The sequence below is a fragment of the Sturnira hondurensis genome, unplaced genomic scaffold (assembly GCF_014824575.4).
Source record: "Sturnira hondurensis isolate 20B ecotype Veracruz unplaced genomic scaffold, ASM1482457v3 Scaffold0018805, whole genome shotgun sequence".
Taxonomy (NCBI): domain Eukaryota; kingdom Metazoa; phylum Chordata; class Mammalia; order Chiroptera; family Phyllostomidae; genus Sturnira; species Sturnira hondurensis.
This window is the reverse complement of record NW_028091436.1, coordinates 366,920-381,833: the sequence shown is the minus strand read 5'-3', so window position 1 is coordinate 381,833 and position 14,914 is coordinate 366,920. Positions and strand designations below refer to the sequence as shown.

Below are 14,914 nucleotides of genomic sequence, written 5' to 3'. Positions count from 1 at the left end.
GCTGGGAGGCCCCCGCGCGGCTAGGGCACGGGGTGTGAGCAGCGAGATTGGCCCCTTCAGGATGCGGTCCGGGTGACGATGCCACCCTCCCTGCCCGCCCCTCCCTGTGTCCCTACAGCGGCTCCTCCACCGTGCGTTTGTCCAGGGCGCGGTGAGCTGGGGACACCCCCGCGCCTACGAGCCGCGTGCGATAACAACAGGGGGTGTGGGGCCAGTGGGGCTGGGCAGGGGTGGACCCACCTCTTTGCCGGCCGCCAGCACAGCGCTCCAGTTTAGCGGTGGCAAGAGATTCGGAAGGAGCCACGAGGCCAAGCCCTCTGGCTTCCTCTCCCCGCCCCCAATCCGGAATGCGGCTCGGGGAACCGGACAGAGCGCCTCTCTCCATCCGACGCGATCACTTACTTGGCTTCACCAACCAGTCTCACCAGCCAACTAGTCCGCTAGTTCATCTTCTGAGGTCCCCTCACCCCGACTTTCCCCTCCCCTCCCGGCCTCCTTAGCATTTTCTCTCCTGGATAACACCCTCCTTCTCCCGAATCTCGGTCCTGTCTCGCAATCAGGGAGGGAACGAGCCTCCCGGGTTCAGTTGCCATGGTCGCTGGCGAGGCCATCGGACGGGTGGACGGATGGCGACACCCACCCGAGACGCTTAGGTGTTCGTATTCATCCCCGTCCGAAGCGGCGCGCGCTCGCTCTCTCTCTCTCTCTCTCCTCTTTTGGGTGACGAACCATTTTAAGTGTTTGGTAAACACACACATTCTACACACGCGTGCGCGCGCGCGCGTACAGGCGCGCACACTGAACCTTGCGCTGCGTACACTTTAGAACACAAATTTCGGGTGGGGAGAGGAAGCCGCAAGGAACCTCCCAGTCCCCCTACAGCCAGGATTCCGGGTTTGCAGGCTTTGACGCCCGGAGTCTCAGGAAGGAGGCTCCGCGAGTCTGGCCGTTTTGGGTCTTGAGCTTAACCTTGAAACCATTAGTGGGAACGTAGGGCGTCCGGAGGGCCAGGGGAGGCTGGGCGTCCCAGGGACCCCCGACCCCTAACTAAAGAGCTGCAGGTCCTTCCACGGCCTTTTGTAAAGACCAGGCTGCCCACCGAAGCGTTTTGGATGCTGACACCCCGCCCCCACCGCCACACACGTAAATGTGCCTTTCTTTTTTTACTGAGCGGAGGGGATAGTTTGGGCAGAAGTACCTTTTAACTGTTGCCAGGAAGTGAAAAAAAGTAGCCACACCATGGGCAATTTTTTGCCCTCCCCCCACCATGGGCAGGTGTCCAGTCCCCACGCTCAAGCCTTTGCTCCGACATAGAGAAGGCGACCTGGCCGACATAGAGAAGGCGACCTGGCCGGCGTTGGCGTGGATTTGGGGTGGGTGGTTGGGGGGGGGGTGGGGGTTCGGGCTGGCCGGGGACAGCCAGGTCTCAGAGTGCCGCCCCGAACGAAGGCTCCGAGCGCACGGCCGCCGGCCTGGCGCGCAGCCGCTGCCTCCTCCGGAGACTGAACCCGGCGCGGCGGGTGTCTGGCGGTGGGGCCGCGCGTGCGGAACCGACCTCGCAAGCGCCTTAAGATAAAGGGGCCTGTGGGGAAACAATGCCCCGTACGCGGCCCAGAGGGCATCTCCCTTTCTTCTCCGAGCCCCTCGTGTTCCAAATACACACCGGTTGGGAGTCCATAGCTTCACCACGGGTACGGGTATTTTTTTTAAATGACCTGGCTTTTCGAGGTGCAGGGGCGGCGTGTAATCCACCTGCTGGAAGACCCAGAGAGGGCAGCGCCCTTGCCCCGGAGGGGAACAGCCACCGCGGCAGGAGTCTACCCCACCCCCACGCCGTGAACCCCGCAGCGAGATCCCCCACCTTCCCTGTGGTTTTTCGGTGTTGGAAACAGTCTAGACATGGACCCCTTGATTTATGGTGCCTGGCGACAGAGGTCTCCAGAAACTTGGGAAGGGGAGCAGCCCCCGAGCCGATCTGGACCGGGAAGCCTGTCTTTCTGGGCGCCCGCGTGTGTTTGGGTACCCACACCCAGTGAGAAACCTGGATGTTTACAAGGTTCGGATACAATGTAGCTACCCTCTGGCGGCGAGGCCCGCGTATGTGGTCCTATCGTGTTTACTGTGGGAGCCCCGACCCCCGCCACCCCCGACGCGTGGTTCACAAGCATCTCCCCAGAACCACGGAGAACTGCCGACCCTGCCTCAGGCGCCCGCTGCAGAAGCGGTGAGACCAGTAAGACCTTACTGTGGGACCAGTAAGGTCGCCCCACCCCCAGTCCCCCATCAAGACTTCGGCTGCCAGCGGCGGCAGAGGCTCCTTGGCCCTGTTGCCAGGAAGGCTTGGGCCTCTGCCAGCAAGAGTCAAAGCGTCCCACATAAGGGTCCTCGGTGATGGGCGTCCGACTCTCAGCTTCTTGGTCTCTGCTCCCCGAAGGAAACGCTCTGGGGAAGAGCCTGCCCCGAGGGGCGGGGGGTTACCCAAGTTATTTCCATCTACCGAAGGGCTTCTTCAAAACACGGTCTTTCTTAAGTAGGGGGCTGCCTTCCAAAACGAACGTCGGGTGCCCTTTCTCAGATCTCCAGAAAGATGGGCTTTTTGGACTCTTGTTTTCTCTTCTCCCTTCTGGGACTGTGAAAGGAAGCAATCTCCCCACACACCACTCCCACCCTGAGAAGAGTTGGTCCTTGCCCCCGGAATGGAAGGGAGATCGGCTCCCAGGAACCCACCACCCTTCCTGGGGAAAGACAGTGGCAGCCTCCTGGATCACCACCTGGACTCCCTCCGCCTGTTGGCCACCACAGCTGTTCCGGAGAGGGCCACACGAGCCACAGGGACCTCACAGGGCACAGGAGCGGTACCAGCAAACACTGGGGCACCAGAAGGCCACGTTGGGGAAGCAATGTAATGTTTGGCGTAACACGCCACGGAGGTCACAGTCAGTGGGAGCAGTAAAACCTCACGGGGCTTCTTTCCACTTATTCTGAAGTTCGGAGGGGCTCTCCTTCTGAGTCGAACACGGCAGAAGGCACAAACCCTTGTTGGCTCCTTACGATCCTTCCCGGGGCCACAGGCAGAGACCAAGGTAGACCCCTGGGTGTTCGAGCACCTTCCAGTTCCCACGGGAGAACAGGCTGAGGGCCCACTCTGGGCACAGCCAGCCTTCTGTGGGCAAGGACAGGCATCCCGGGGGGCTAGGTCCCCAGCAGGGAGCAGGGGAGGTGTGGGGAGGGTAGGCCCCAAAGAACAGTCCCGGAGGACCTAGCCCAGGTTGGAGAGGATGTGGGGGGCGGGGTGTTGACCCAGCAGTGGCTGGAAGGGGTGTAAAGAGAGATTCTCCTGGAAGACGCACAGGGAATGGAGGAGTGAAATGGGGGGGAGGGGAGAAAGAATGCTTTAATCAAGGCATCTTAAGTGGCCTGACCCCCAAGTGAGAGTGATTTAGTTTTCACTGAGAGAACAGATGGAAGATGAGCGAGTTTCTTACTGCGGAACAGCACTTCCCGGCCACTCAGGTGCTGAGCAATACAGCATCGTGTCAACCTCCCCGGAGCTCAAGATATAAATAAAATGGCGTCTGTCTCCAAATGCTCCTGCCCGCCAGCCCCTCCACTGGGCTGCCCCCTCCGCTGAGCTGCCGACCCTGAGGAGGAAACAGTGGGGAAGAACAGGCTACAGGGAAATTCAGGGGGTACCAGTGTCATCCGGTTGCTAGTCTTTATTTAATGGCACAGTCTTTATTTTCTTCCTTCAACATATGTGTCTGATGATGAGGGAGGCAGAAAGAAAAAAAAAAGAAAAAGAATTATCAATACTCCGACATTTGCTAGCTGTTTTCATTGTACCAATGTCCTTTTATTTATTTATTTTTCTAAATATTTTATTTATTTATCTTTAGAGGGGAAGGGAAGGAGAGAGGAAGGAAACATCAATGTATGGTTGCTTCTCGTGCATCCCCTGCAGAGAACTAGCCCCTGCCGGAAACTGGCCTGCAACCCAAGCATGTGCCCTGACTGGGAATTGAACCACGATAGTCTGGTTCGCAGGCCCATGCTCAATCCACTGAGCTACACCAGCCAGGGCTACAATGTCCTTTTAATAGATAGACTTACAATGGACCTGGCACTCAAGCCCCGAGAAGCAGAGAACAATTCTGGGTTTGGGTGTTTTTTAAAATAAGGTTTAATGAAGGAGAACAGAGATGAAATTCTTGTCAAACGTAAAAACAGGAATTGAATCGCTTCTTCTTAGCTGGATCGTTAACATTGACTTGCCCATACGGACACTGCGGAAGACATAACACAAAATATCACTGCGTTACTCAGCGACTGTCTCGGAAAAGCGCGAGGCTCCTCACAGTGGGAGGAAGGGACGGCCAAGCGTGTCATCAAGGTCACCTGCTCTACCAGGTCCTGCAGATTAACAGGAGAATGATGAGAACGCTGACGAACAGACCTCACGAGGGCCCAAGAATCACTTCCTAAAAGCACCCTCTCAACTTTGAGATTTTACTCTCGATAACTCGCTCTTGGAAAACCCCCGAGGGCCCAGGTCTCGTGCTTCATGAGAAACAGAAAACAGTGTAGGCAAGGACATACGTCGAAGTGGAGGCTTGATTTTTCAACGTTGGCTGCGGTTAATGCACGGATTTAGTGTCTGCTCCTTCGTTACAAAGCGGGCGAGTTACGAGAAAAGCATATCGTCCAAGTGGTCTGGGGACCGAGGGTCTCACCTCCGTAACAATCTCCCTGACCACAGTATTGCTTTCGAAAAGTTGCCGTGGAGAGTTACCCATTTATTTTTTGCTCAGAACAGGGAAGGAGCAGTTTATCTGACTGTGCACATCGGAATCACTGAAATAGACACTTCCGGAAATGGACAGGTGGGAGTAGTCAGGGGTCACCGTTAAAGACAGAGGAGAAAAGTGCCATGCAGAGAATGTCGGAGGTGGGGGGAAGGAGGAGAAGGAGAAAGGAGGAAGAAGAAGGAGAAAAGAGGGGGAAGAAGAGGGAAGGAAGGAAGGGAGGGAGGGAGAAAAAGGAACAAAGAAAGAAAATCCCTATCATTTAAAGGAAATCCACCTCTCAACATTAGGCAACTGTCTATTTATTAATGAAGAAAAATGCTTTCCGGGATCTAGTGTAATATTCAGGCCCCCCTTTCCTGCCCTCTTGGTACTTACCTGCTGAACACGGCCTATGTAAAACCCGTGACAAATTTCCTTGTAGGAGAGAGTTGCCATGGATTTTGCCCATCACGGCATTTCAAGGACCTGTGGTCGTCTCGCACTGTTGCCAAATCCCGTTAAGTGGAAAGGCCCCATGTTGCCCCTAAGGACCAGGTTATCCTGGACTACAGGAGCTAGTGAAAAGGGCACTCCGGGTCTATGTAGCTTTTCTATGTGACTTGTTTTTCAAATAACAGGCAGGTACCCAGTCACAGAAGCACGGCAGACCCCTCGTGCGAGGCGAGAATTTCCTACTTACGTGTCTGCAAGCAGAGCCGCAGCACCGGCCCCTCCGCAGGTGGGCGAGCTGCGTTAGCACCACGTAGCCAGTGGCCGGGTCCAGGTAGCTCAGCTGGCCGGCCTGGAGGGTCACAAATAAGACAATTCATTCATCGCCACCTTCGCCACACCTCCTCCTCTTGCTAAGTTCTACTCCCAAAATTCTGCAAAACTGTCTTTAAATAATATGAAACGTCTTGCTGGCCGTTTCGGCGGCCCCTGGCCAGGAAAGACCACATGCATTCCAACGTCATGCGCAATCCAGCTCTAGGCGGCAGGAGGGGGAAACACACAGTCTGAGAAAAGCTGAGAAGTGGATGGGAAAACAAGAAGTCCTCTATGCCCGGGAACGACGCAGCAGCCCTGGCCCGGGTGTGTTTCATTCGGTTCCTGGGTAACAAGTTTAATAACAGGTGATTTCGATGACTTGAATAGCTTAAGAGGCTGAAAATGAACTTTCACTCAGAACTTGCACTTGCAATTTCAGTGCTTAAAATATGTGGGGGATGATTTAAACGCACAGAAAAGGCGCTAATCAAAACCAACCGTCCATAGAAAAAATGATTACCTCCACCATTATTGAACACGTTTCTTTACCTCCGTGATGTGGGACCACATTGAATAGTTGACACCATTTTCTTTCTCTTTTTTTTAAAAGAGTGTCGTTAGTTCTGTTTTCAGCAAAAAACGAGAGTATCGTTTTACCAGGTTAACACGCTCTGCTTTCGTGAGGTCGATGCCAGCCCTTCAGATGCTGAGGAAGCGCCCTGTGCCTGCGTTCAAACGTGGTTTTCCAACGCGGCCCAAGCATGTGGCGTGAAGGCGATGGGAACCACTCCACCGGTCCTTTGGATCTGGGGCCTGCGGGTGATGTTCTTTAGCCTGGAGGTTTACCTCGCAGAGGGACTTCCTCCTGTTTTTTCATAGAATGCTTTCGCCACTCATGACTCTGCACCATTCGCAACAGCCTTTTCATTCGACTTGGCACGGGACTTACATTTCTCAGTGCGCCACCAGGTCCTTCTTCTGAGTGTCTTCTCACGGCTCAATGTCTTATTATGGTTGGGGTTTCATCCGATGTGCTCCATGAATGAAGTGTGGAACAGAAGGACAGGTCGAGTTCAAGTCTTCGTCTCCTCTAAGGCATCCCAGGAAAGCCCAGCCGGGGCAGCAGGGACCCAGCGAGCAAGCCCCACAAGACCCATTGCAGGGGCCTCCCCAGTCCTCTGGGACCACAGGAGCAGGTCACAGGAAACCAGGGGCAGAAAACACTACTTGAAAATGACCCGCTGTTGACACCACATTTTATTGACAATGGCCGTGTTTGAAGACTTAGAAGAAACACAGATGAACAAACAAACAAAAACCATAGCAGACTCTGTTAGCGGCCTCCTTTTCACTTTTTATAACTGCCAGGTCGTCCGAGGGCCATCATCCGGGCACCTGGCAGCCTCCCATATTGCTCCTGCTTGCCGCCTTTCCACGTGGGCTGAGAAACCGGGAGCCCGTTGCCTGCCCACCCAAGCTTAATTCGTCTTCAGCGAGTGAGCCTCAGGTAATGGGGACAGCACAAATGAAACACAAGCACCGACAGGTTGCGGGAGCAAGACGCTCAGTGGGGCGGGCTGCCCGGGGAGGAAGGGAAGAGAGGGACGGGCCTGGACCTGTATATGAAGGGCCACTGGGAGGCAGGGGCTTCAGTTTGGGGAAGGAGAAAAACAACCAGCTTGTACTAGGTTTATGGTGGCCTCCCAGACAGTCTGCCTGTGACAAGTGCAGAAACCCCAGAACCCCGAGGGAGACAAAGCTTCTCTCCTGTCCCAGGCCGACTGAGTTGGCTTTGCAGGCCACTGGCCTTCCCTCTGAAAAGAAAAACACTTTTGTTCATATTTACCATATTTCCATGTGAAGCACAAGAAGAAGTTACGCATTCTCGTACAAAGAGTGGAAGCACAACTGAAAGCCAGCAGCCATTCCCCGACCACGCTGTGCGGGGGCCTAACACCCGAAGGAGTCAGGCAGGCTGCTCAGGTCCTGCCGACTCGCATGGCTGCCTTCTGCTGCTTTGGCTTAGGCCGCGGGGTAACAACAGTCCTGTCGAGTACTGGCCCCGCGAGACGTATTAAATAGCTTATTATAGAACTTACTTGCTCTCTCGAGATTAAAAAAAAAAACCCTATCTGTATATAAACACGCTACCTTTAAACTCATATAGTCCGAGGATTCAGAAGCGTGAGGGGAGACGCTAAGTTTTGATATTGATGCTAACAACCAACTCACTGTCAAGTCCCCCCAAACAGAAGAAAACAGCTCAATTTGTCCAGGAAGAATGTGAATGCCCAACGACGCTCTCCTCTGAAATCGTGCTCCGGAGAGCGGAGCGAAGGGACGATAGGCTGGTGACAAGCATTAACTAAACGAAACAGGTTCGTTGGATTTAAAATCATGGGAGGGTAGGGCGCTTAACTGATCAGGCGGATACGCGCACACGTTTTTTTTCCGGTGGCTTCTCGGCTCTTCCACCCGCCCCACCAACTCCTGCACGCCCGTCCCTCGACACAAACACCCCCACAGACGCAAAGACACACATGCACACAGACGGGTACGCACCACACATAACACACACGCGCGCACACGCGCGCGCGCGAGGCTGGGTCGGTCCACACGGCCGGAATTTAGCTCGTGCACCGATCAGAAACGAGTCACACTCCTATCCTCAGGACAAACGTTAACCCTTAGCCCGGAATCAGGAACTGGGACCAGTTTTCAAGTGAAAACGGGTGGGAAGCGAGCGTGTGGTCAGCAGCCAGAGGCCAGATCACTGGGATCCCACAACCTCTCCATCAGCCAGGGACGCGCAGGCGCGCGGACCCCTGGGTCCCGAGGGCCCTCCGGGACCAGTCTCATCGCGCAGGCGCACGGGCTCCGGGGGCGCTGGGTGGAGCAGGGGGCGGGGCGTACAGATGGGGCCTCACAGCGCAGGCGCACCAGCAGCAGCGGGCGGGACCGGGGCGGGGGCTCACCGCGCAGGCGGCGGCGTGCAAGTCCGCGATCTGTCGCTCGGCCGCGGTTAACTCTTGGCTCGCCGGGAGCCTCTCCGCCCCCGCCGGCCTGTCCTGCGAGGGGGGCTCGGCGCCGCCGCGATCGCGCTCAGAAGCAAAGCAGAGGGTGACGCTGGGGTGCTGGTGGAGCCCTGCTTTGACCCAGAGGGGCCGTGGCGGCCGGGCAGCGGGACGCCGTCCCCCGAGCGCCGCGCCTACCAGCGCTGGGATCCGCCTGGCCCTCATGGCCGCCGCTGGCCCAGCCGCCCCGCCCTCGCTAAGTCCTGGCCCCGCCCTCCACGGTAGGCCAGCCCCGCCCCCGCCGAGCCTGCGACCGCAGGCAGCTGCCCAGACCTGGTGGGCCGCGGGGGACGCGCATTTCCAGCCTCCGGGCGTGAACTCTCAGTCCTCCGTTTTTCTTCTGAGGTGTCAAATGCACATGGAGCGTGATCGCCACAACCGTCAGTGACGAGAGGAGCCGAGTGCTAGAGGTGTGCAGAAAGGGCCCGGGACGCCCAGGTGACAGGTGCCCGAGACCACGGGGGAGGCCCGCCCCGCATGCAGTGAGGACTCAGCGTGCAGTCAAATACCAGAAAGAGGGGCGATTTCTGCCCTGAACTGGAAAGCTGTCCTGACACCCTCAGAAAGCGAATTTGAGGAAGTGAGCACAAGCCCGGGTGCTAGAATGAAATGAACATCTCTGCTCCCCCCAGTCCCCACCCCGCTTCTGCCCGGGGCTGGGTTTCTGGGGAAGGCGTTTGGTTTTCCAGGACTGAGGACAAGGGTGGATTTTCGACCAGCACCACCTCTCTGGACATCTGCGTGTATCGCGCGACCCCGTCGTCACATGGGGAGTTTCTTAGTGGGTCCCGATCCAAACAGTCCTATCAGTGCATTTTAAATCTCAGAATGACAGTAAATCGGAACCGTATTTTGCAAATCCGTTTCCTTGGTGTTGGCGTGACAGGTTACCAGCTCCGTGATCTAAGAGTTCAGGACCTGGAAGGTTAAGGAGAGTCCCTTAGGGGAAGTGATGGAAAGGTGGGGCCCAACTGGAGATCAGCCAAAGCAAGAAGCTACGGAAAAGGGAATTCACCCTAAATCACTGGTGGGGTGGGGGCGGGGGGCGGTGTTGCCAAAACAAACTCCGAAATAAAGGACATAAGTCTGGAAGTTCAGACTGAGTTTTTAAAATTGAGGATGAGAACCTGTTAACAGATCATGAAATTGATGCAAAGGGTCGGGACAGAAGTGAAACAGACTAGACCAGTTTTGCACAAGAGTAAAGTCATCTTACCTAGGAGGAGTGTTTTTAGGAGAAACATATCGGTGGGCGAGGGGTGGTGTGCGTGTAAAGGGGTGGAGCGAGGGAGACCTTGGTGGTGACAGAGTGGCACGGTATCCCAACCACGTGTGATCAGATGTGGAACACGCACACTTGTTCCCGTGTGAACTCCTGGTGTGGACGATGCGCCGTCCGGATGTGGCACTTACAGTACTAGTGGGGGAAGGTGCCTCTCTGTACCATCTTTGCGACTTTCTGTGAACCCATAATTGCTTTCCAATTTAAAAACTGTAATTAAAAAAAAGATGTAAAAATACCTTTCAGATCACTTGGTAAGTTAATTCAGATTGCCGAATTAACCCAGAACCTTTCCCTGTCTCCCCCATCCCCAGGCTTAAACATCATGCTGTCTAGCTGAGGCCTTTGGCCACTCAGGCTGAGCAAACTGCTCTGTGCCCACGTGGCACCGGTGTGTGCCTTCTTACAGATGCCCACCTTCAAAACATCCTGCCTGGCAATCTGTATAATTAAGAGTTGATAAAGGATGCTGGTACGGATAATTTCCACACATTTGATTACAGTATCATTTAGACGTGGACTGAATTATCCCCTTTCATTTTATCGTCGTACTTTAGAGAAGGTATCCTTTCACAAGTAACTTTCATTTACTGTGTCTCTTGTTTCAAAAAGTTGCTGCAGGCTGTGGTCATGTCCTCTCAGATTCTCTCCGTTCCCAGGAGAAGGAACTGTTGGGGTGCAGCGTCCCCCCTTAGAACGACGGCACACGAGGTCCTCACTTTATTTACAATACACTGGCATCTAGATGAGCTCTGGGAAATGGCTTTGGGCCACCGTGCTGCATGTACCATGACCTTGGTATTATATAATCCTCCCACCCTCTGAGATGTTTGTGTTGATGCCGCAGGCGCTTGTTATTTTGGAAGGGGGAGGAGCAGAAGTTCACAGAGAGGGATTTCCCTGGGCCTCATGGACATTAGTTTCTAAATGGTCACATCAGGCAGGCCTCTCTAGGTTGCAAGATAGAGATTGCACAGCTTAGTCTGGTTACAATGAGAGGAATTGGCTCACAACGGTGAAGTGTGTGGCTTGGCTGTGGGCTCCTTGAAGGACCAGGGCTTGGTCTCTGATTTTCAGCTCTGCCTTTCCAGGCAGGCTCTCTGCTCATCAGTGCAAGATGGCTGCAAGCAGACCCCAGGGCTCTCCTAGCTAAAGAGAGAGGCTTGTCAGGAAACTCCTGCACAAGGTTTATTTTATTTTATTTTTTGTCCCAAGAAGTCCTAACGGCCATCTCTCCCCATTGTTTCTGTTCCTGAGCTAATCTTTGCAAGAGCAGGTTATCGTTAAGCCAATCAGGGCTCGTTCTGGGAGCTATGAGCAAACCCAGGGCTTGGGAAGCTGGGGGCACAAAGCGAGCGAGTGTCCACTACCGTGTGACTTGCAAAGGCACAATAGATGCCTCTTGCCCCCCAGCCCTTTTAGTAGTTAGTGTTTAACTGTTTAGCATTTCAAACATTTTCGTTGTCCCTCTGGTTTCCTCCTGGATGCCTGTCCTTTACTCTCCCACAGTTGGGAGATTTTGGCTTTTTTGTGTAGGTAATAATGTTTTTTGCAGTGTTTCTCCAGCAGATTATAGACAAGGCAGTAGGGAACCTGTCGTTTTCATCTTTGTGTCTCCGCAGCCCATTCATGCGCAGAACCGTGACTCTTAGTAACAAATAATGGAGTTTTGAATGGAGAAACAGTTCAGTGAGTCTTCATTCTCAAACACAGATCAACGACACTCCATATGAAATTTTAAATTTAACATTGTGCATATAATAATGCGGATTTGGATGTATTTACTATGTATAATATGTATTAATTATTGCCAATGAATACTTAAAAACACTAGGTGATAACTATACCCACTCTGAAATCCTGTTAAATTTTATTTATGCAATAGCATTGGGGCATTTTACTGCTAACCGGGCCAGATGCCTACATTAGCAAGTGAGCTGACCCAAGCCCCTGAAACGCTGCCTCTAACTGGCTTGAAGTGCTGTCTGGAATGAGTTATGAATGCGGGCATAGCAGCGCTGGGAGGTCAAGGTCCTCGTCCGGGGCCCTGCCGACACCGATAGATGTCTCTCAGGTAGCCGGATGCTGTGTTGGGACAGGTCGCGCTCCGCGGAGTGTGCATTTTCACTATCACTTCTCAGGACTCAGAGCAAATGGGAACGCGCCCCTGAGGTCGCCGGCAGGGGATCTTCATTTCGCGGAATCCGACACCCAGTGGAGACGGCCCTAAGAGACTCCTCGCGGGAGTTGTAGCTGCTTCCACCCGGCGAATCTCAGCTGCCTCCGCGGTGGAGCCGAACCCACCGGGGCTGCCTCTCAATCCTTGTTCGGTGGAGGGCCATCTGCCCTCCGCACCCACTCCCAGCTTCAGTGCCTGGGATGGCTTGGGGGTTAAATCCAGTTACTGGTACTGCGCCGACCCACCTGAAACTCCATGCTGCCTTTAAAGCTATCCATCATCTCCCCTTCCTCAGCCCGTCTCCCTGGACCACCCTGCGGAGGTTTTACCTGTGCGAATGGCTTTACCATCACCTGCGTGCCAATGAGGCCCGCATCGCTGCCTCAGGGGCAGCAGCGGTGGGAGCCACACACCTACCTGTGCATTCGCCGGCTGGACACGGACACTGAAAAATACCCCCAACTCACTGTGTCCACGAGGAACCTCATCTCATTCCCTTTGAAATTGTACTTCCCTGTTTATTTCTTATTTTAAAGGTACACCTCATTCACAGTGATTCTTAGGGTGATCCTTAACTCCTTCTACGCCTCCCTGTCCAAGTACCAAGCCCTCCCAGTTTTGCTTATCTTGGTCTCACACCTGTCTTCCTTGGCATCGGTCTTTGCTCTAGTTTAGTTCATGATCAGCTACCATGAGAACAAATGGCTCACTGATACATAAATAATTGGTGAATAATAAATAACGCAGACTTTGTTTATTGACAAAAGTACCCCTCATCGCCTTGGAGTGGTGACGTTATCCTTCGCTTAAAGCATCAGCCCATCTGCCACCTCCTCCGGGACGCTCTCCCTGATTGCCCACTGTGCTCCCTGTTTCCCCAGCACCCCCTGCAGGCTGCACTGGACGCAGGACCTCTGTGCTCCCCACGATAACCAAAGGATGTCTCTGTACTTGCACTTTCTCAGGGTACAGCTTCATGTTTCTGAGGGCTTTTTAACTGCCAGGTTGTGAGGTCTTTGAGCTGAGAGACTGTCTTAATTATCTTTGTATCTCTACTGGCACAAATATACAGGAACTGCTGAAATGGAGGATGAATGAAGAATGGCAGCCAAGGCCCACTGAGTCGCGTGGTAAAGAAATGATACAAATGCATCCCCCCCCCATATGTTGTGGGTAAGAACCACAAATAGTGGGTTTTACCAGCACATCAGTGGTTCTTGGGCTATTGCCCTGAGAGACCAGGCGCTGAGATAGCCAGGGAACTGATTTTACTGGGCAGTCTACTTAGTGAGTCCCCCGGAACAGCCACTGAATCACCGGCAGGTGCAACGTCGGGCCTGCGTTTCAAACGTGAGTCTGTGCCGTCAGTGACGTGCGCCCTTCTTCACCCTGAGCGGTCGTTCCCGTCACGAGCCGCAGGCACACACAACGCCACGAGAAATACCCATACTAATTGCTTCCAGCTCTTTTGCTAGGCCAGTGTTCAAAATGAAACCTACTCCTACGTATATGCAATACTAACGGTGTAATTCCCAGAAAGACCATTGCTTTCCAAAACAAAAACCACACAGCAAGAGAGGAACTCCAGCTTTACCTTATTGCCGGAGCTGGGTTAGTGCTGTGCCTTGAGAGCGAAACAGGCGGCCTCGGCGTCGTGGGTCCCCGCACTCCAGCGCCGCTGTAGAGGGATCTGGGTTAAGGCTGTAAACACACCAGGCAAACCCGAGCCCCCATTCTCTGCGCCAGCGCCGCTGCTGCCTGAGGGAGGAGGACCGCTGTTCCGTGACTGCAGTGAAATGCGCGCCGAGTTTCAGGTCAAATACGCGTGACGCTGACGTGTCGGCCTCGTCTACTGAGCATGATGCGTGTTAACATCTTCCCAGCGGCGGGCGCGCGCGATGCGCCCCAGTGGGCCAGAGAGCGCACCCCGCCTGCCCGGTTGTGCTGCGGGTGCCGCGCGCTGTGAGACGCGCCGAGCCGCTCCGCTGCAATGTCACTGAGCGCGGTCACGCTTGTAGCGTTCTATCAGGATGTCATTGACGCCACGTGCTCTCCGCCCGGTGACAGTTGCTGATGGCCCCTTTCGAAGAGCGGTGTCTTGAGCCACACCAGTCTGTGCTACAAGGTGGGACAACAGTGACAGCGAAATCAAAGCGTCCTGGAGTGTCGGGCGCTGCACGGGAGCGTGGCTCTGTCCACACTGTGACTCTTAAACAGGGGGGCACGCATGGAACCCAGGTGGGTAATTCGTCCACCAGTCTAAGCCCCACGGTGGCAGGAACACCAGTACTCAGCCTGTGCAGAGCGGAGCCTGCCCTGTAAACCAGCGAGTGAATACATCCCCACCGCAGGGACGCAGGTGGGCAGGGCAGCGTCTTTGCACGCTCACAGGCTTGGAGCTGAGTCTTAACCCCTCCACCTTCGCGTTCGGTGCCCCTGGGACTTCTCTCAGCCCGGCCTCCTCCTCTGTAAGATGTGCAGGCCTCCTGGGATCCCATTTACTGTGAACGTCCAATGAGATATTGCCCGTGGATCACTCAGCACAGAGCTGGGCTCCTCGGTGTGGCTGGGGCTGTCAGTGAACCTGGAAGCTGCTTCCGTGGTGTTAGTCCCGGTTATCCGTCCTCAGCTGCCTAGTAGTTCAATTGCTCATTTTACTGTCAAACCTTAATAGCATGAGGCTTTGCTTGGCTGAATGACTGCCAGTTCCCTCCGGTAAATGACAAAAATTTGCCAGATCTGTGCACAATCTAACAGATTTTTCCATTAATTAAAGGAAAAATCTACATCAAGTCAAAAACCTTCTAAACAGCAAAGGAAATAATCG

At 54.4% G+C, this 14,914-nt stretch overlaps 1 protein-coding gene across 1 annotated transcript; it reads right to left on the bottom strand.

Moving 5' to 3' along the window:
- Positions 1–4,172: 4,172 nt before the first annotated feature.
- CUNH1orf53 (chromosome unknown C1orf53 homolog) lies at positions 4,173–8,816 on the bottom strand. Its single transcript, XM_037070523.1, has 3 exons — positions 8,528–8,816; positions 5,485–5,586; positions 4,173–4,283 (listed from the first exon to the last, which is right to left on the bottom strand). The coding sequence occupies exons 1-3, from the start codon at positions 8,789–8,791 to the stop codon at positions 4,212–4,214; spliced, it is 438 nt and encodes a 145-aa protein (XP_036926418.1). The 5' UTR covers positions 8,792–8,816; the 3' UTR covers positions 4,173–4,211.
- Positions 8,817–14,914: the final 6,098 nt, after the last annotated feature.